This window comes from Diaphorina citri, unplaced genomic scaffold, assembly GCF_000475195.1.
Source record: "Diaphorina citri unplaced genomic scaffold, Diaci psyllid genome assembly version 1.1 scaffold1724, whole genome shotgun sequence".
NCBI classification, from domain to species: Eukaryota; Metazoa; Arthropoda; class Insecta; order Hemiptera; family Psyllidae; genus Diaphorina; species Diaphorina citri.
In genome coordinates this window covers 30,000-46,893 of record NW_007379150.1, presented here as the reverse complement: position 1 = coordinate 46,893, position 16,894 = coordinate 30,000, and the positions used below count along the sequence as shown (strand labels likewise).

The window sequence follows — 16,894 nt, the reverse complement described above, 5'->3', positions numbered from 1 at the left end:
ATCACAGTCTATTGTATTTCAATAATAAGAAATTGTATAAGTACGGTAGGTACATAAAATATTAACTAGAAAAGCTTAGGTCCAATTTCATTGCCATGCCTAGTTTCACGAAAATGGGATTTATTTTGAACTTTTTTTAAGTAGTCCCTCCATCCACCCCTGGTGGGCGATTGAAAGGGGGCACCTGCCGGCTTTCGCCTCAATCCCCCATTTATTTTCTAGTCAAAGTAACCCTGAAATCGGGATTTAAATAAAATTTGACGTCTACTGAAGAAATCTTGCATGAAAGCAGCTCTAAAAACGAAGTCCATCCTCTTCTTAAATGACAAGGACGGTTCTTCTCAAAGAAACTTTGCGGAACGCAGATAATCTCCTTCTTTCTCAGCTTTCTTCTTCAGCGACCCTTCACTAATTTTAACCCTCCTTCGATTCCCATCCAAGAAAACATCATCCTTTAACCTTTTCTACAGGCAGTCCGTTATCCTTCCCAAGAGACAATTCCTCTTCTTTTGTATAACTGTAGGACTCTTTCTTTCTAGGCTTTCACAGCCCTCGGACCTTCTTCGATGCCTCTTTTCAAAAGGAGCCTTCCAGCTTCAAACTCTTCTTCTGATTCAGCAAAATCATTTTTATCTTCAAGAGAAGCTTCCCTCTTCAGCTTTTCAAAGGAAGTCCATCTTCTTCTTAAAAGCCTCCTCAATAGTACACAACGGGCAGTGTCCCGGCCTTCTTCAGCACATCCTGCGGCTTCACATACTGATAGTACTTCTGACTCGCTTGCTGACTTTGCCCCAAGTGTTGATAGTCCTTCTTCAATTGTGGCCCTCTGATTTTTCTCAAAAGGAGCTTCAGCTTTTCAAAACTCCATCTCCTTTCTAAAAGAGTCCTCAATAGTACACAACGGGCAGTGTCCCGGCCTTCTTCAGCACATCCTGCGGCTTCACATACTGATAGTACTTCTGACTCGCTTGCTGACTTTGCCCCAAGTGTTGATAGTCCTTCTTCAATTGTGGCCCTCTGATTTTTCTCAAAAGGAGCTTCAGCTTTTCAAAACTCCATCTCCTTTCTAAAAGAGTCCTCAATAGTACACAACGGGCAGTGTCCCGGCCTTCTTCAGCAGATTCTGCGGTTTCACATACTGATAGTACTTCTGACTGGCTTGCTGACTTTGCCCCAGCTGCTGATAGTTTTGCTGATTCTTGGGCAGCTTCACGAAGTGCTGCGTTGAGGGTACATGGATTTGGCGGTCATTGGTGGCTGATCGAGACAGCTCGAGGGCGGCATGGTCGTCTTGGTTGCCGACATACTTGAAGTTGTGGCGGCTCTGGTTGGGGATCTCGTCGGAGTATCTGAAATCATTGAACATTGCGTTAATTGTAGCAATGTTTTCTATAGGTTATAGGAGTTAGGCTCGTTGCACACACACCAAAATTCCAATAGTGAAGCACACGTCGGAATGGGACCTTGCACACACGCCGACCGGTGATCGGTGCCGGTCACTATTGGAATTGGACGACCGGTAAAAAATCGGTCGTCCAAAACCGGTGTGTGTGCAACGGGCCTTAGAAGTGTCTGAATAGGTCTTCATTTCTTCACAGAATACTGCACTACAAACCATGTCATTGCCGAGTTTGGGAATTATACGTATAGACTGCCTAATGAATGACATAAAGTTGGAAACAAATTTAATATCGTTACGTCTTTCGTTATGGTAAACTTGACCACATCAAAAAACCTTTGTTTAGATTTACTGGAACATTGTCCCAGTGGGACACTATGGGGATCTCGTCGGAGTATCTGAAATCATTGAACATTGCGTTAATTGTAGCAATGTTTTCTATAGGTTATAGGAGTTAGGCTCGTTGGACACACACCGGTTTTGGACGACCGATTTTTTACCCGTCGTCCAAATTCCAATAGTGAAGCACACGTCGGAATGGGATCTTGCACACACGCCGACCGGTGATCGGTGCCGGTCACTATTGGAATTGGACGACCGGTAACAAAACCGGTGTGTGTGTGCAACGGGCCTTAGAAGTGTCTGAATAGGTCTTTATTTCTTCACAGAATACTGCACTACAAACCATGTCATTGCCGAGTTTGGGAATTATACGTATAGACTGCCTAATGAAGTAATGAACGACATAAAGTTGGAAACAAATTTAATATCGTTACGTCTTTCGTTATGGTAAACTTGACCACATCAAAAACCTTTGTTTAGATTTAATTGTCCCATTGTCCCAGTGGGACACTATCGGGAGGTATTCTTTAATTACCTGGCATTATAAGTAGACGGAATGGGCAGCTCATCATTATTGGTCGAGTACTTCTTGATCTTGATATGTTTGAAGTCAGATTCAATATCATCATCCACATCTTCAACACTTGGGTTGTATTTGGCTGGGGGTGTCTTGATGGGGACTTTGGGGATCTTGATCGTCTTGGGTACTGTCGGAATGTGGTGATCCTGGTGGTATTTGTCAGCGATGTGGTGGTTGGGCACAGTGGGGATGTGGTGATCCTGGTGGTACTTGTCGGCGAAGGAGGACTTGGCTGGGTACTGGAGACGAGGGTGTTCCACTTGGAAGCCGAAGTGGATGGGAACTTGACCTTCATAGTGACCTGTGGAAGATGAAGGGAAATTTAGAGATAAGAAGAGATAAGTGTTTTTATTTCGTAGCAATGAATCAATTGCTAGGTACATTAGACGCATGTGGTCTGTGTCGTAGCATGCCCATCCCATAGTTATGCCTCTCATTCTCTCATCAGAGGGTGAGAAGACATATAATACTTCAATCAGATTGTTAGGCTTTCATATATCAGTTTGAAATATGCTTCCTAAACTGTAGAAATCCAGTGCCAATAGCATCTCTCTCTCTCTCTCTCTCTCTCTCTCTCTCTCTCTCTCTCTCTCTCTCTCTCTCTCTCTCTCTCTCTCTCCTATCCAGAGTATAGCCTGGGTAGATATTGTAAATAATTTTATTATGTACTTATAGTAAGGTATCTATCTATCTACGTAATTCGGTGTTGTAATATTATGGTAGGCTTCTCTCCTCACTTCTTCACCCTTATCAGATCAGGTAGGTACCTTCCCCAACAGTGATGGATACTCGTTCCACTTGGAAGCCGAAGTGGATGGGAACTTGACCTTCATAGTGACCTGTGGAAGATGAAGGGAAATTTAGAGATAAGAAGAGATACCTAAGTGTTTTTATTTCGTAGCAATGAAACAATTGCTAGGTACATTAGACGCATGTGGTCTGTGTCGTAGCATGCCCATCTCACAATTATGCCTCTCATTCTCTCATCAGACGGGCGAGAAGACATACAATACTTCAATCGGATTGTTAGGCTTTCATATATCAGTTTAAAATATGCTTCCTAAATTGTAGAAATCCAGCGCCAATAGTTGACATTTCTCGACGGATCTCTGAGTTAGGCAATGTTGCGCATGATTACATTGGGGACCATCTGAGGAAAAGCGTGCTGATGGATTTTCACAGCTTCAATCAGGCTGTGGTGAGGATATTGTGAGGCCGTAAGAAGGGTAAAACCCCCATCAGTAAAAACCTCAACAGATATAAGATGACGTTGAACCTGAAAAATCCTTTTTTTTTAGGAGGTTTGACAGAGGGAACTGTAACTGCTATAAAGCATGACAAATTTAAACAAGTTAAGAACAAATTCTGATTTATAGAGGTACCTAATTTTAAAGTTAAAAAAACGCGTCCCGAATTTTTTCTGGGACAAAAACGGAAATTCGGGACAAAACGCCCCAAAATGAAAAACTGAACGGGACGCCGGGACACTTTTTCGGCATTAGGGCGATTTATCGGCTAGCGTTGTTTTCCACACCTGATCACCATCACAAACAAAATACGCAAAAAAAGTAAACCTCATTTTGTTATCTTTCATTTAAAATAAATATCACTCTTTTATCTTGAAAATTGAACGTGTAGCATCATTTTAAAAACCGTCAGGTAACTCTGGACCAATACTGTAATACTTTTTTAACATAGTACCTAGATCTTGTAAGTAGTATTACCTGTATTACGTACCTACAGATTGTGAGATGAAAGTTGTAGATTAGGTTGTAAGTGTGCAAATATGTTCATTAAACTGTTAAGTAATTACCAGATAAATACTATAAATAAGATCACTCCTGTTAAATAATTATTAACACTGTTAACTCCTCTCTGGCGAATAATATGCGCTGACGAACTACCTTAGTTCGATTCCCGTCCGCGGCGAACTTTATTTACCGATATAAGGTTTGTTCTTGGAACGGCTGGCTTTCTTCCACCCTGGCCAGCCTAGTTAGCTTGAAAGGTAAAGTGCCTGCCTTGTAAGCGTTAAGGCGCGGGCTCGATCCCCGCCCGGGGTGAACTTTATCTAAACAGATGTCAAACCTCTTTAAAAAATCTGGTGTGAACATCACACGACTTTCCTCTTCCTATTGAATGGTGCTTATATGGGTGTTCTGTTGTAACATTTACAATATCTCTAACCGTTTAGTCGATATAGCTGAAAACCACCGAAAAGCGGTAAAAACCCGCCAAAAAGCGGTCAAAATACCGCCAACCGCAGCACCTATTTTAACAAAACGTTTGGTGTTGCATCCTTGTCACATTTGTGAACTACATATTTCAAGTCTTTAGCTTATACCGTTCCCGAGATATTGTTAAATTACACCGAAAACCGCCAAAAACATACCAAATTTCAAGTCTCTAGCTCATACCGTTCCCGATATATTGTTAAATTACACCGAAAACCGCCAAAAAGCGGTAAAATGCCGCCAACCGTTGCACCTATCTTAACCAAAAGTTTCGTTTCGCATCCTTGTCATATTTGACAGCTACATACCAAATTTCAAATCTCTAGCTCTTACCGTTCTCGAGATATTTTGTTTACAGACAGACAGACAGACACACAGACAGACACACAGATTCACTGGCCAGCCTAGTTAGCTTGAAAGGTAAAGTGCCTGCCTTGTAAGCGTTAAGGCGCGGGCTCGATCCCCGCCCGGGGTGACCTTTATCTAAACAGATATCAAACCTCCTTAAAAAAGTAGCTATAGGTACCTATTTATTTCGTAACAAATCACAGGTAAATTGCTGATGGTACTTATGCAGGAAGCTGGAACGTGTTTTGGCACTAAAAACTGACCATCGAAAATTTGACCCGATTACATTACTTTCCTTCCTATAGGATAAGGAAAGTAAAAAGTAGCTATAGGTACCTACCTATTTATTTCGTAACAAATCCCAGGTAAATTGCTGATGGTACTTATGTAGGAAGCTGGAAGTGTTATCAAGCGATGGGTTATTGGTTTGACCGACTTACCTCACGTGAGCCATTCTTAATATATTAATAGTTGCTACCTATAAGTACCAACCTATCGGTACACGTACAGATGTAGGTAATAAGAAGTACTTAAACAGTGGAAGTAGGCATGGTAGGTATCTATTATAAAATAGGTTCTTATGTTATGACAGACAATTACCTACCTGGTCATAACAAATAGGTAATAGGTTTGTAGGTTCGTCTACATTTCTCTAGTTTTTTTTCCCCCTCATAATATGTACCTAAAAATAAATAAATAAATAAGTACTTAATAAGAAAGAGTCAAGAAGACACGAGTTATAGGAAAATCACAGTCTATTGATGCTGCGGGAGACGGGCTGGTAGTTCAGGATGCCTGGAATGGGAGAGAGCTGTTTTAGATGGAAATTTGTAATCTTCCTTTCTTGTTGAAGAATATGTTCCCCCTTGTGACTGAAAAACAAATTAGCGACATTTGTAATTCCAGACATTTGTAAACAAACAAACCAACATAATCTTCAGCAAGAAAGGAAATTCGCTAATTGGTTTTTGGCTTCCAGTCACAAGAGGGACTTTTTTTGTGACTGTTGAACTTCTATCTTCTAAATACCTACATATGTTTCATACAATCTCGTATAAAGTTATTAGGCAATCTGGAGTTCCTGATACATCAAGTCCCAGTTACTATCTTCTCATTTTACAGCTTGAAAGTCACAGTCACACGCTAATGATGACGTCTTGGGTGGTAACTAAATCTGGATTGCATGTTTTGCGAAGGAGTCATAATTGGTCATTCGGAATGACCAATTAAAAGAAGGTCTTTAAAATCTTTAAATACCTTCTTATCTTTCAATTTATCACGGGCTTTCGCGAATCGCTTTTAGGATTATAAATAGGTAAGAGAATGTGATAAGGGCATACATTCACAGGCAATAAAAATTAGTGGTCCATCAATTAGAAATAGTCGGCTTAATAAGGAGAACCAAAAGGCAGATATATCTGTGCAGAACTCCAAAGAAATATATCTGCCTTTTGGTGAAGTTCTACACAATATATCTGCCTTTTGGTGAAGTTCTACACAATATATCTGCCTTTTGGTGAAGTTCTACACAATATATCTGCCTTTTGGTGAAGTTCTACACAATATATCTGCCTTTTGGTTCTCCTTATCAAGTTGATCCACAGAACTTATATATAATGACTGCTGAAACCCTCCAAGAGAAATGGTAGGTACCTACCTATTAAAAAATATCCCAAATCCTGCAATCTGGTCACCTCCGTGGTCGAGTAGTGACCCTCAACTGGAAAGTACAATAGACTCGTGTGGTCTCTGTTATAGCTTGTAAGCGCTAGGCTGCGGGGTCGATTCCCGCCCGGGGCGCATTTTAGGGATAATCTCTTCGGTTTGGGGACGATAAGACCTTAGCAGTTACAGTTCCCTCTATCAAAACTCTTTAAATAACAATGATAATAATTAACTCCAACAGATGGTCATCTTCCCATACAGCACAAATCATTGTAATAGCTTTGTTTTAATGTGTATTACAAGTAGTCCAATGCGTTAACCACTGAGTTTGATCCTTGTACAAATAGATATTGAATTGAATTGAAATTGAAGATAGTGGTAATGCCAGCCTCCACCAACTCCCAGATCCAAAGTCCAATGCGTTAACCACTGAGTTTGATCCTTGTACAAATAGATATTGAATTGAATTGAAATTGAAGATAGTGGTAATGTGATTATGGTTATAGATGAGCTAGTTTTTTTCTCGTTAAATATAAGGATTACTTTCTTTCTCATTTTCAATGTCAGGAAATTGCTCGGTGCCTAGATGAACACTCGTTCTTTTTCATCAGAGACTGATGTGTTCAACTTTGTTCTTTTTTTTTTTTAAAGAGGTTTGACAGAGGGAACTGTAACTGCTAAGGTCTTATCGTCCCGAAATCGAGAAAAGGAAGACAGGATAGGAGAAAGCCAGCCGTTCCGAGAACGAACATTATCCCATCGGGCAAAAATCCGCCCCGGGCGGGAATCGAACCCGCGGCCTAGCGCTTACAAGGCACACGCACTACCAACTAAGCTAACTAGGCTGGCAATTCAACTTTGTAAAGCTTGTTTTGGCTTCGCTTTTGTTTTATTAATGATGGCCATAATATTACTTGAGTAGTAGCTTAACCCGACTTCTAGGGCTGTTTGTCCCTACACTTAACCCTTAAGGTGTGCCAGCCTAGTCAGCTTAGTTGGTAGCGCGTCTGCCTTGTAAGCGCTAGGCCGCGGGTTCGATTCCCGCCCGGGGCGGATTTTATCCTATGTGAGGCCGTAAGAAGGGTAAAACCCCCATCAGTAAAAACCTCAACAGCTATAAGATGACGTTGAACCTGAAAAATCCTTTTTTTAAAGAGGTTTGACAGATGGAACTCTAACTGGTATGGTCTTATCGTTCCGAAATCGAAGAGAGAAGGAAGACAGGATAGGAGAAAGTTCCCAGAACGAACATTATCCCATCAGGATAAAATCCGTCCCGGGCGGGAATCGAACCCGCGGCCTAGCGCTTACAAGGCAGACGCGCCACCCGAACATTATCCCATCAGGATAAAATCCGCCCCGGGCGGGAATCGAACCCGCGGCCTAGCGCTTACAAGGCAGACGCAGGGATAAAATCCGCCCCGGGCGGGAATCGAACCCGCGGCCTAGCGCTTACAAGGCAGACGCACTACCAACTAAGCTAACCTGATCCCTTTTTAATGCAGGAAAAAAGTACTATAATTCTTCAGACATTAACCTCTATAATAAGAGTGTCCGAGTAGATATGTCTGTGTAGTCTGAAAAATGAAAACCTGGAATTATATCAATCATGTGTTGGAACTGAGAAGAAGAATCGGAATTCAAAATGAGATCTAAAATCTAAAGTGTTCTTATCTGATGTTACAATGTTATGCTACCTACAATATTATGGTTCTGATGTAGGTAGGTACATACATTACTTGTTATGGTTATTTGGTTATCATGGTTGTATCTATGTATATTGTATAATGATTATGGTGAATCGGAATTCAAAATGAGATCTAAAATCTAAAGTGTTCTTATCTGATGTTACAATGTTATGCTACCTACAATATTATGGTTCTGATTCTGATGTAGGTAGGTAGGTACATACATTACTTGTTATGGTTATCATGGTTGTATCTATGTATATTGTATAATGATTATGGTTATAGATGAGCTAGTTTTTTTTCTCGTTAAATATAAGGATTACGATTTTAGCGTTACCTATATTAAGCTACGCCGAGGAAGGCCAATAAATGGATGGGTGACTTAAACATTATATTGGGAATAAAGGGAGAGCCCGTTGATTTTAAATCATTACATGAAAGTAAAATCAAAAAATCAAATCAAGAATGATAATAAACTGAATATTAAACAAATTATCATTACATGAAAGTAAAATCAAAAAATCAAATCAAGAATAATAATAAACTGAATATTAAACAAATTAGGTAGGTATACTTACATTAAAGTAAAATCGAAAAATTAAATCAAGAATAATAATAAACTGAATATTAAACAAATTAGGTAGGTACATAGGTACTGATTTTCTCTAATCACTACGGGCTGAAAAATTCCCGGAGGGACGGGCCCAGCTTGTCAGTGAATAAGTTTTTTAATGCAGGAAAAAAGTACTATAATTCTTCAGACATTAACCTCTATAATAAGAGTGTCCGAGTAGATATGTCTGTGTATGTGAGGCCGTAAGAAGGGTAAAACCCCCATCAGTAAAAACCTCAACAGCTATAAGATGACGTTGAACCTGAAAAATCCTTTTTTTTTGACCGACTTACCTCACGTGAGCCATTCTTAATATATTAATAGTTGCCAGTGGCGTAGCGTCCACGTAGGGCGTGTATGGCGGCCATACACTCAAAATTTACTCAAATACCCTTAAATATTGACTTTAAATATTTATGAAGAAGTATGTGCATGACTTATGTAGTAATGTGCATGGTGATGGAAATTAGTGCCCTACACGCCTTACACTTGACTTTAGACCACGTTACGCCACTGATAGTTGCTACCTATAAGTACCAACCTATCGGTACACATACAGATGTAGGTAATAAGAAGTACTTAAACAGTGGAAGTAGGTATGGTAGCTATCTATTATAAAATAGGTTCTTATGTTATGACAGGCAATTACCTACCTGGTCATAACAAATAGGTACATAATAGGTTTGTAGGTTCGTCTATATTTCTCTAGTTTTTTTTTTTTTTTTTTTTTTTTTTTTTTTTTTTTTTTTTTTTTTTTTTTTTCTCTCATAAATAAGATCTACTTATTTATAAGATCTTATTTATGTAGATAAACAGAGGAGTAAATTCAGTTGTTTTTTTTTTATCTTGATAAACTGAAAGGTGTCCGAAATAAGGAAAAGCGATTACACTAGACCTGAGAAGAATATGTACCTAAAAATAAATAAATACCTAATAAGAAAGAGTCAAGAAGACACGAGTTATAGGAAAATCACAGTCTATTGTATTTCAATAATAAGAAATTGTATAAGTACGGTAGGTACATAAAATATTAACTAGAAAAGCTTAGGTCCAATTTCATTGCCATGCCTAGTTTCACGAAAATGGGATTTATTTTGAACTTTTTTTAAGTAGTCCCTCCATCCACCCCTGGTGGGCGATTGAAAGGGGGCACCTGCCGGCTTTCGCCTCAATCCCCCATTTATTTTCTAGTCAAAGTAACCCTGAAATCGGGATTTAAATAAAATTTGACGTCTACTGAAGAAATCTTGCATGAAAGCAGCTCTAAAAACGAAGTCCATCCTCTTCTTAAATGACAAGGACGGTTCTTCTCAAAGAAACTTTGCGGAACGCAGATAATCTCCTTCTTTCTCAGCTTTCATCTTCAGCGACCCTTCACTAATTTTAACCCTCCTTCGATTCCCATCCAAGAAAACGTCATCCTTTAAACTTTTCTACAGGCAGTCCGTTATCCTTCCCAAGAGACAATTCCTCTTCTTTGGTATAATTGTAGGACTCTTTCTTTCTAGGCTTTCACAGCCCTCGGACCTTCTTCGATGCCTCTTTTCAAAGGGAGCCTTCCAGCTTCAAACTCCTCTTCTGATTTAGCAAAATCATTTTTATCTTCAAGAGAAGCTTCACTCTTCAGCTTTTCAAAGGAAGTCCATCTCCTTCCTTTTTTTTTTTTTTTATCTTGATAAAATGAGAGGTGTTCGAAATAAGGAAAAGCGATTACACTAGACCTGAGAAGAATATGTACCTATAAATAAATAAATAAGTAATTAATAAGAAAGAGTCAGGAAGACACGAGTTATAGGAAAATCACAGTCTATTGTATTTCAATAATAAGAAATCGTATACGAGTAAGTACGGTACATAAAATATTAACAAGAAAAGCTTAGGTCCAATTTCATTGTCATGCCTAGTTTCACGAAAATGGGATTTGTTTTGAACTAGTCAAAGTAACCCTGAAATCGGGATTTAAATAAAATTTGACGTCTACTAAAGAAATCTTGCATGAAAGCAGCTCTAAAAACGAAGTCCATCCCCTTCTTAAATGACAAGGACGGTTCTTCTCAAAGAAACTTTGCGGAACGCAGATAATCTCCTTCTTTCTCAGCTTTCATCTTCAGCGATCCTTTACTAATTTTAACCCTTCTTCGATTCCCATCCAAGAAAACGTCATCCTTTAACCTTTTCTACAGGCAGTCCGTTATCCTTCCCAAGAGACAATTCCTCTTCTTTGGTATAATTGTAGGACTCTTTCTTTCTAGGCTTTCACAGCCCTCGAACCTTCTTCGATGCCTCTTTTCAAAAGGAGCCTTCCAGCTTCAAACTCTTCTTCTGATTCAGCAAAATCATTTTTATCTTCAAGAGAAGCTTCACTCTTCAGCTTTTCAAAGGAAGTCCATCTCCTTCTCTTCGATGCCTCTTTTCAAAAGGAGCCTTCCAGCTTCAAACTCTTCTTCTGATTCAGCAAAATCATTTTTATCTTCAAGAGAAGCTTCCCTCTTCAGCTTTTCAAAGGAAGTCCATCTTCTTCTTAAAAGCCTCCTCAATAGTACACAACGGGCAGTGTCCCGGCCTTCTTCAGCACATCCTGCGGCTTCACATACTGATAGTACTTCTGACTCGCTTGCTGACTTTGCCCCAAGTGTTGATAGTCCTTCTTCAATTGTGGCCCTCTGATTTTTCTCAAAAGGAGCTTCAGCTTTTCAAAACTCCATCTCCTTTCTAAAAGAGTCTTTTCTTGCGCCGGTGTATGTTCCCCCTTGTGACAAAAAAAAGTTCCCCTTGTGACTGGAAGCCAAAAACAAATTAGCGACATTTGTAATTCCAGACATTTGTAAAGAAACAAACCAACATAATCTTCAGCAAGAAAGGAAATTCGCTAATTTGTTTTTGGCTTCCAGTCACAAGGCGGACTTTTTTTGTGACTGTTGAACTTCTATCTTCTAAATATGTTTCATACAATCTCGTATAAAGTTATTGGGCAATCTGGAGTTCCTGATATATCAAGTCCCAGTTACTATCTTCTCATTTTACAGCTTGAAAGTCACAGTCACACGCTAATGATGACATCTTGGGTGGTAACTAAATCAGGATTGCATGTTTTGCGAAGGAGTCATAATTGGTCATTCGGAATGACCAATTAAAAGAAGGTCTTTGAAATCTTTAAATACCTTCTTATCTTTCAATTTATCACGGGCTTTCGCGAATCTCGTTGGTGTTGGTAGGTAGGAGATCCCTCAAGAAGTAAAAAGTTTATTGCATTTTCGAAATAAACATAAACAAAATACCTAATAAAAGTTGTAACAAGACCCAAGTTGAAAAGTTCAAGTAAAATAAACGGGTCTTTAACTCTGATTTCTCTCTACCTATACATACCTATGTATGTACTTTGATTTTATGGCCCATATGCGTTTTTTTTTTTTCTTTTTTTTTTCTTTTTTTTTCAAGTTTTCGAATTGATTTTTAACGATTTCGTTTTGTTTTATGACCCAAAACAATTTTAATTGTTTCGACTTGAGAAGAGTCCAATTTTAAGTATTTTGACCCTTTGGTGACTAATTTAAACTGTAGTTCACATAGGTCACCAAAGGGTTAAGTTGTTAATTTTGTGTCAGAGATAATTAGGTACTTGGATTACTCTATAACCACTTAAGAGGAAGACTGATATGATTCCTTCATTAGAGATTGTTCGTGTAAGGCCCTTAGCTCTATTAAAGATTATTTAAATGATCGCGTTTTGGTGATCTCCGTGATTTATAATCAAACTTTTTTTTGGCCATTATTGAATGTCGGATCTTTTAGGATTATAAATAGGTAAGAGAATGTGATAAGAGCATACATTCACAGGCAATAAAAATTCGTGGTCCATCAATTAGAAATAGTAGGCTTGATAAGGAGAACCAAAAGGCAGATATATGGTGCAGAACTTCAAAGAAATATATCTGCCTTTTGGTGAAGTTCTACACAATATATCTGCCTTTTGGTGAAGTTCTACACAATATATCTGCCTTTTGGTGAAGTTCTACACAATATATCTGCCTTTTGGTGAAGTTCTACACAATATATATCTGCCTTTTGGTTCTCCTTATCAAGTTGATCCACAGAACTTATATATAATGACTGCTGAAACCTTCCAAGAGAAAGAGTAGGAATCAATTGCTAGGTACATTAGACGCATGTGGTCTGTGTCGTAGCATGCCCATCCCATAGTTATGCCTCTCATTCTCTCATCAGAGGGCGAGAAGACATATAATAGTTCAATCGGATTGTTAGGCTTTCATATATCAGTTTAAAATATGCTTCCATTGCTTCCTAAACTGCGCCAATAGCAGTTCAAATACAACATTTCTCGACGGATCTCTGAGTTAGGCAACGTTGCGCATGATTACATTGGGGACCATCTGAGGAAAAGCGTGCTGCTGGATTTTCACAGCTCCAATCAGACTGTGGTGAGGATATTGTGAGGCCGTAAGAAGGGTAAAACCCCCATCAGTAAAAACCTCAACAGATATAAGATGACGTTGAACCTGAAAAATCCTTTTTTTAAAGAGGTTTGACAGATGGAACTCTAACTGGTATGGTCTTATCGTTCCGAAATCGAAGAGAGAAGGAAGACAGGATAGGAGAAAGTCAGCCGTTCCGAGAATGAACATTATCCCATCAGGATAAAATCCGCCCCGGGCGGGAATCGAACCCGCGGCCTAGCGCTTACAAGGCAGACGCACTACCAACTAAGCTAACCTGATCCCCCTCTCACCTGATCCAGCATCCTCGATGTCCCGGTATCTTCCGGACAGGTATTTCTTCGACTCCAAATCTGCCGCCGTCATGTAGTCCACATAGGACTTCGCTCCTCCACCGTTCACATCGTAAACCTTCGTCTCATCCGGACTCAGATCCTTGTGTTTCTGGCCACCGCTGAAACCGCTGTTAAATCCGCTGGTTGTTCCTTTGAAACCGTTGCTTCCACCGCTTCCGTGTTGAAACGCATCAAACGTCTCTCGTGGTTCCGAAGCGGCGAGACTCAGATCCTTGTGTTTCTGTCCACCGCTGAATCCGTTGGTTGCTCCGCTGAAACCGCTGTTTGCTCCGTTGAACCCGCTTCTTCCGCTTGCTTGAAAGACATCAAACGTCTCTCGTGGGTCCGAAGCGGCCAGATCCAAATCGTTTATTCCGGTGAAGTAAGGGTTGAGGAACTTCTGGTTGGGTGGTATCGCGCGGTAGTAAGCATTGCTGGCGGAGTTATGTTGATCCATTTCCATTTGATGCGCGGATTATTGGTTTCTCATTTTTTAAATCGGGGAGTGAGTAAAAATATTTTTTTTTTTTTTTTTTTTTTTTTTTTTTTTTTTTTTTTTGGTCCCCTGATGGCAGGGTCTACAAAGTGAGTTTAACTTAAACCGAGTTTAAATTCCCTTTGTGGATCCGGCCGTGAGTCCAAAAAAAGTGATTTTAAGTCCATGGTCTGTACGTATGTTTGTACGTTACAAAATATCTCGAGACCGGACCGGTTTGTCGTAGAGCGATGAAATTCTGTATGCATTTCTAGTTTTCTACCTTGGTCCAAGAACGGCAACTGCAACCCTTTCGTAAAAGTCGGACAATCAGTCACCCGTCCAGATATTAACCAAAGACAAAGTTGATTATCTTCGGTGATCACTTTTTCAATGTCCTAAGGTTAAGAGAAAGTATTGGAATTTTTGGTTCAATTCTTAACAAAAAATTGTTTGTAGAAATCTGAAATTTTCGTTCAATTAGAATGGAAATTGGTGTGATTTTCATTGTTTCCTAATGTAATAGAAAGTCGCGTGAAGTTCACGTCAGCTTTTTACTTTCTCTATCCTGCAGGAAGGAAAGTAATGTTTGTGTTTGCAACGGGCCTTAGAAGTGTCTGAATAGGTCTTCATTTCTTCACAGAATACTGCACTACAAACCATGTCATTGCCGAGTTTTGGAATTATACGTATAGACTGCCTAATGAAGTAATGAATGACATAAAGTTGGAAACAAATTTAATATCGTTACGTCTTTCGTTATGGTAAAATTGACCACATCAAAAAACCTTTGTTTAGATTTACTGGGACATTGTCCCAGTGGGACACTCTCGAGAGGTATTTTTTAATTACCTGGCATTATAAGTAGACGGAATGGGCAGCTCATCATTATTGGTCGAGTATTTCTTGATCTTGATATGTTTGAAAAAACCTCTTAAAAAAAAAAAAAAAAAATGTCGAGCCCAAAGTAGCAATATCTAATCCTGAAATTCCTGAAGGACCAGAGTAGAGAGGATTGACCAAATTACTCAATGTGCAAAAAGGTAAAAAGTTTGTTGGTCAATAAAATCAGCATGAGAGATTTGGACCCTCAGGAAAGGCGCCTTCTCACATTAACCTCACCCAGTATGAGAGGGGCCGGGAGAGGGGCCGGGAAAAGTCAGCAGCCGGATGACCACCCATCCGAATACCAACCACGCGAAACGTTGCTTAACTTCGGTATTTGGGACCTGGTGCGTTCAACATTCCATACCTCGGCTGGGATTGAACCCACGCCCTCCTGTTTACCAGGCGAGCGCCTTGACCACTACACCACCGAGGCAGGTATAAGTCATTAGTATTAGGTAATGTGAGGTACCCCTCTTGATAAAATATACCTTATTTAAAACGAGACTGAAAAGCTCTTTTAATCCTGCAGTCTCAACATGGTTTTGTATATTTCATCGGTAAAGTTTACGAAAATTCTTCTTCGTACGCTTCTTCCTCCTCGTCGTCTTCTTTTTCTTCTTCTTCTTTTCGATTATCACTTTGCACGAAAACCAATTTATCCCTAAGTATAGGTAGATAAAATTATCCTTATCATAATAACTTTTGAACTCTCTGCTGTTATTTTTCGTAGATGAGTCATTCAAATTTTGACGATATTAGATCGAATTTTGATTAGATGATTCATACTTATTCTGTCTGACCTAGCTGTAATAAAGCAACAGGTTTTATCACCTGAATATTGATACCTCAAGAAGGAATTCTTTCCTAACTTCCTTTCTCTTTCAAAACCTAACTATAGCCAGTCTAATTAGCGCGTCTGCCTTGTAAGCACTGGGTCGCGGGTTCGATTCCCGCCCGGACAGGAGTTTATAATAAACAGACAAGGTTCGTTCTCGGAAAGACTGGCTTTTTCCTATCCTGTCCTTTAAAATGGAGTGCAATAGTACTATACATACTGCACTCCGCATACAGGAATTTCGTTAGAAAAGTCCCCAGTTTCAATGTAATGTTGATGGAATCCTTCTCTCTTCGCTTTCGGATGACAATACCTCAGCAGAGACATTTCCCTCTATCAAACATCTTAAAAAAAAAAAAAATCGAACATTTAGGAGGAAGCAGTAAAAAATCCTGCCCATCAATCAATCAGTAATTCAGCATTGAAATTTGTACGCATAGTGAGCGAGGAAACAAAATTTTTACGATATTGATTAGATTTTAATTGAGCTATTAATATTCAGTTCAGATCTTTAACTTTGTTATGTTACCATTGGAAGCACGATAACCAGTGACGTATTTGCAAAATTCAACGAACAAACAAAAACGCCGACCTGGTATTCCAGAGTTAAAGCGCCTCAAAGGAAAAAAACAAAAACGAACGGAGTTAAGATTTTTTCCCCCCTTCATTAGGCAAAAATATTCAACGCATGAGAGAGAGAGAGAGAAAGAGAGATTTTTTTTTTTAATAAATTTATTTTAAAAGGGGCTCGACTTTGAATTGAGAAAGAGAGAGAGAGAGAGAGAGAGAGAAAACTAGTGGTTGACCCATCCTTTGTCCGGGTTCAGCCCGGCACGGCGTAAGAAGCAAAGAAGCATGAATTTAAATCGCCGCCATTTTGAATCAGGATGGAGTGTGACAAATTTAAGTAGTTTATGTCAGCCTCAGTACTCTTCTTAACAACCACAAAAAATTAATCAAAATCGGCCGAGCCGTTTTCTCGTGAAAAGAGGTCAAAAAACAGAGTTTACTCAAATTCTCAAGGTGTTTCTAGAGCAA

At 39.4% G+C, this 16,894-nt stretch overlaps 1 protein-coding gene across 1 annotated transcript in view; it reads right to left on the bottom strand.

The window, feature by feature from the left end:
* Positions 1-16,894, bottom strand: part of LOC103517027 — a 24,167-nt gene continuing 7,273 nt past the window's right edge. The window contains exons 4-6 of the mRNA XM_017447298.2: positions 13,617-14,061; positions 2,277-2,622; positions 1-1,349 (exon numbers count right to left, since the gene is read on the bottom strand). Of these exons, the coding sequence (XP_017302787.2) occupies positions 1,079-1,349; positions 2,277-2,622; positions 13,617-14,061 (1,062 nt within the window). The 3' untranslated portion in view covers positions 1-1,078. The remainder of the gene's footprint in view (positions 1,350-2,276; positions 2,623-13,616; positions 14,062-16,894) is intronic.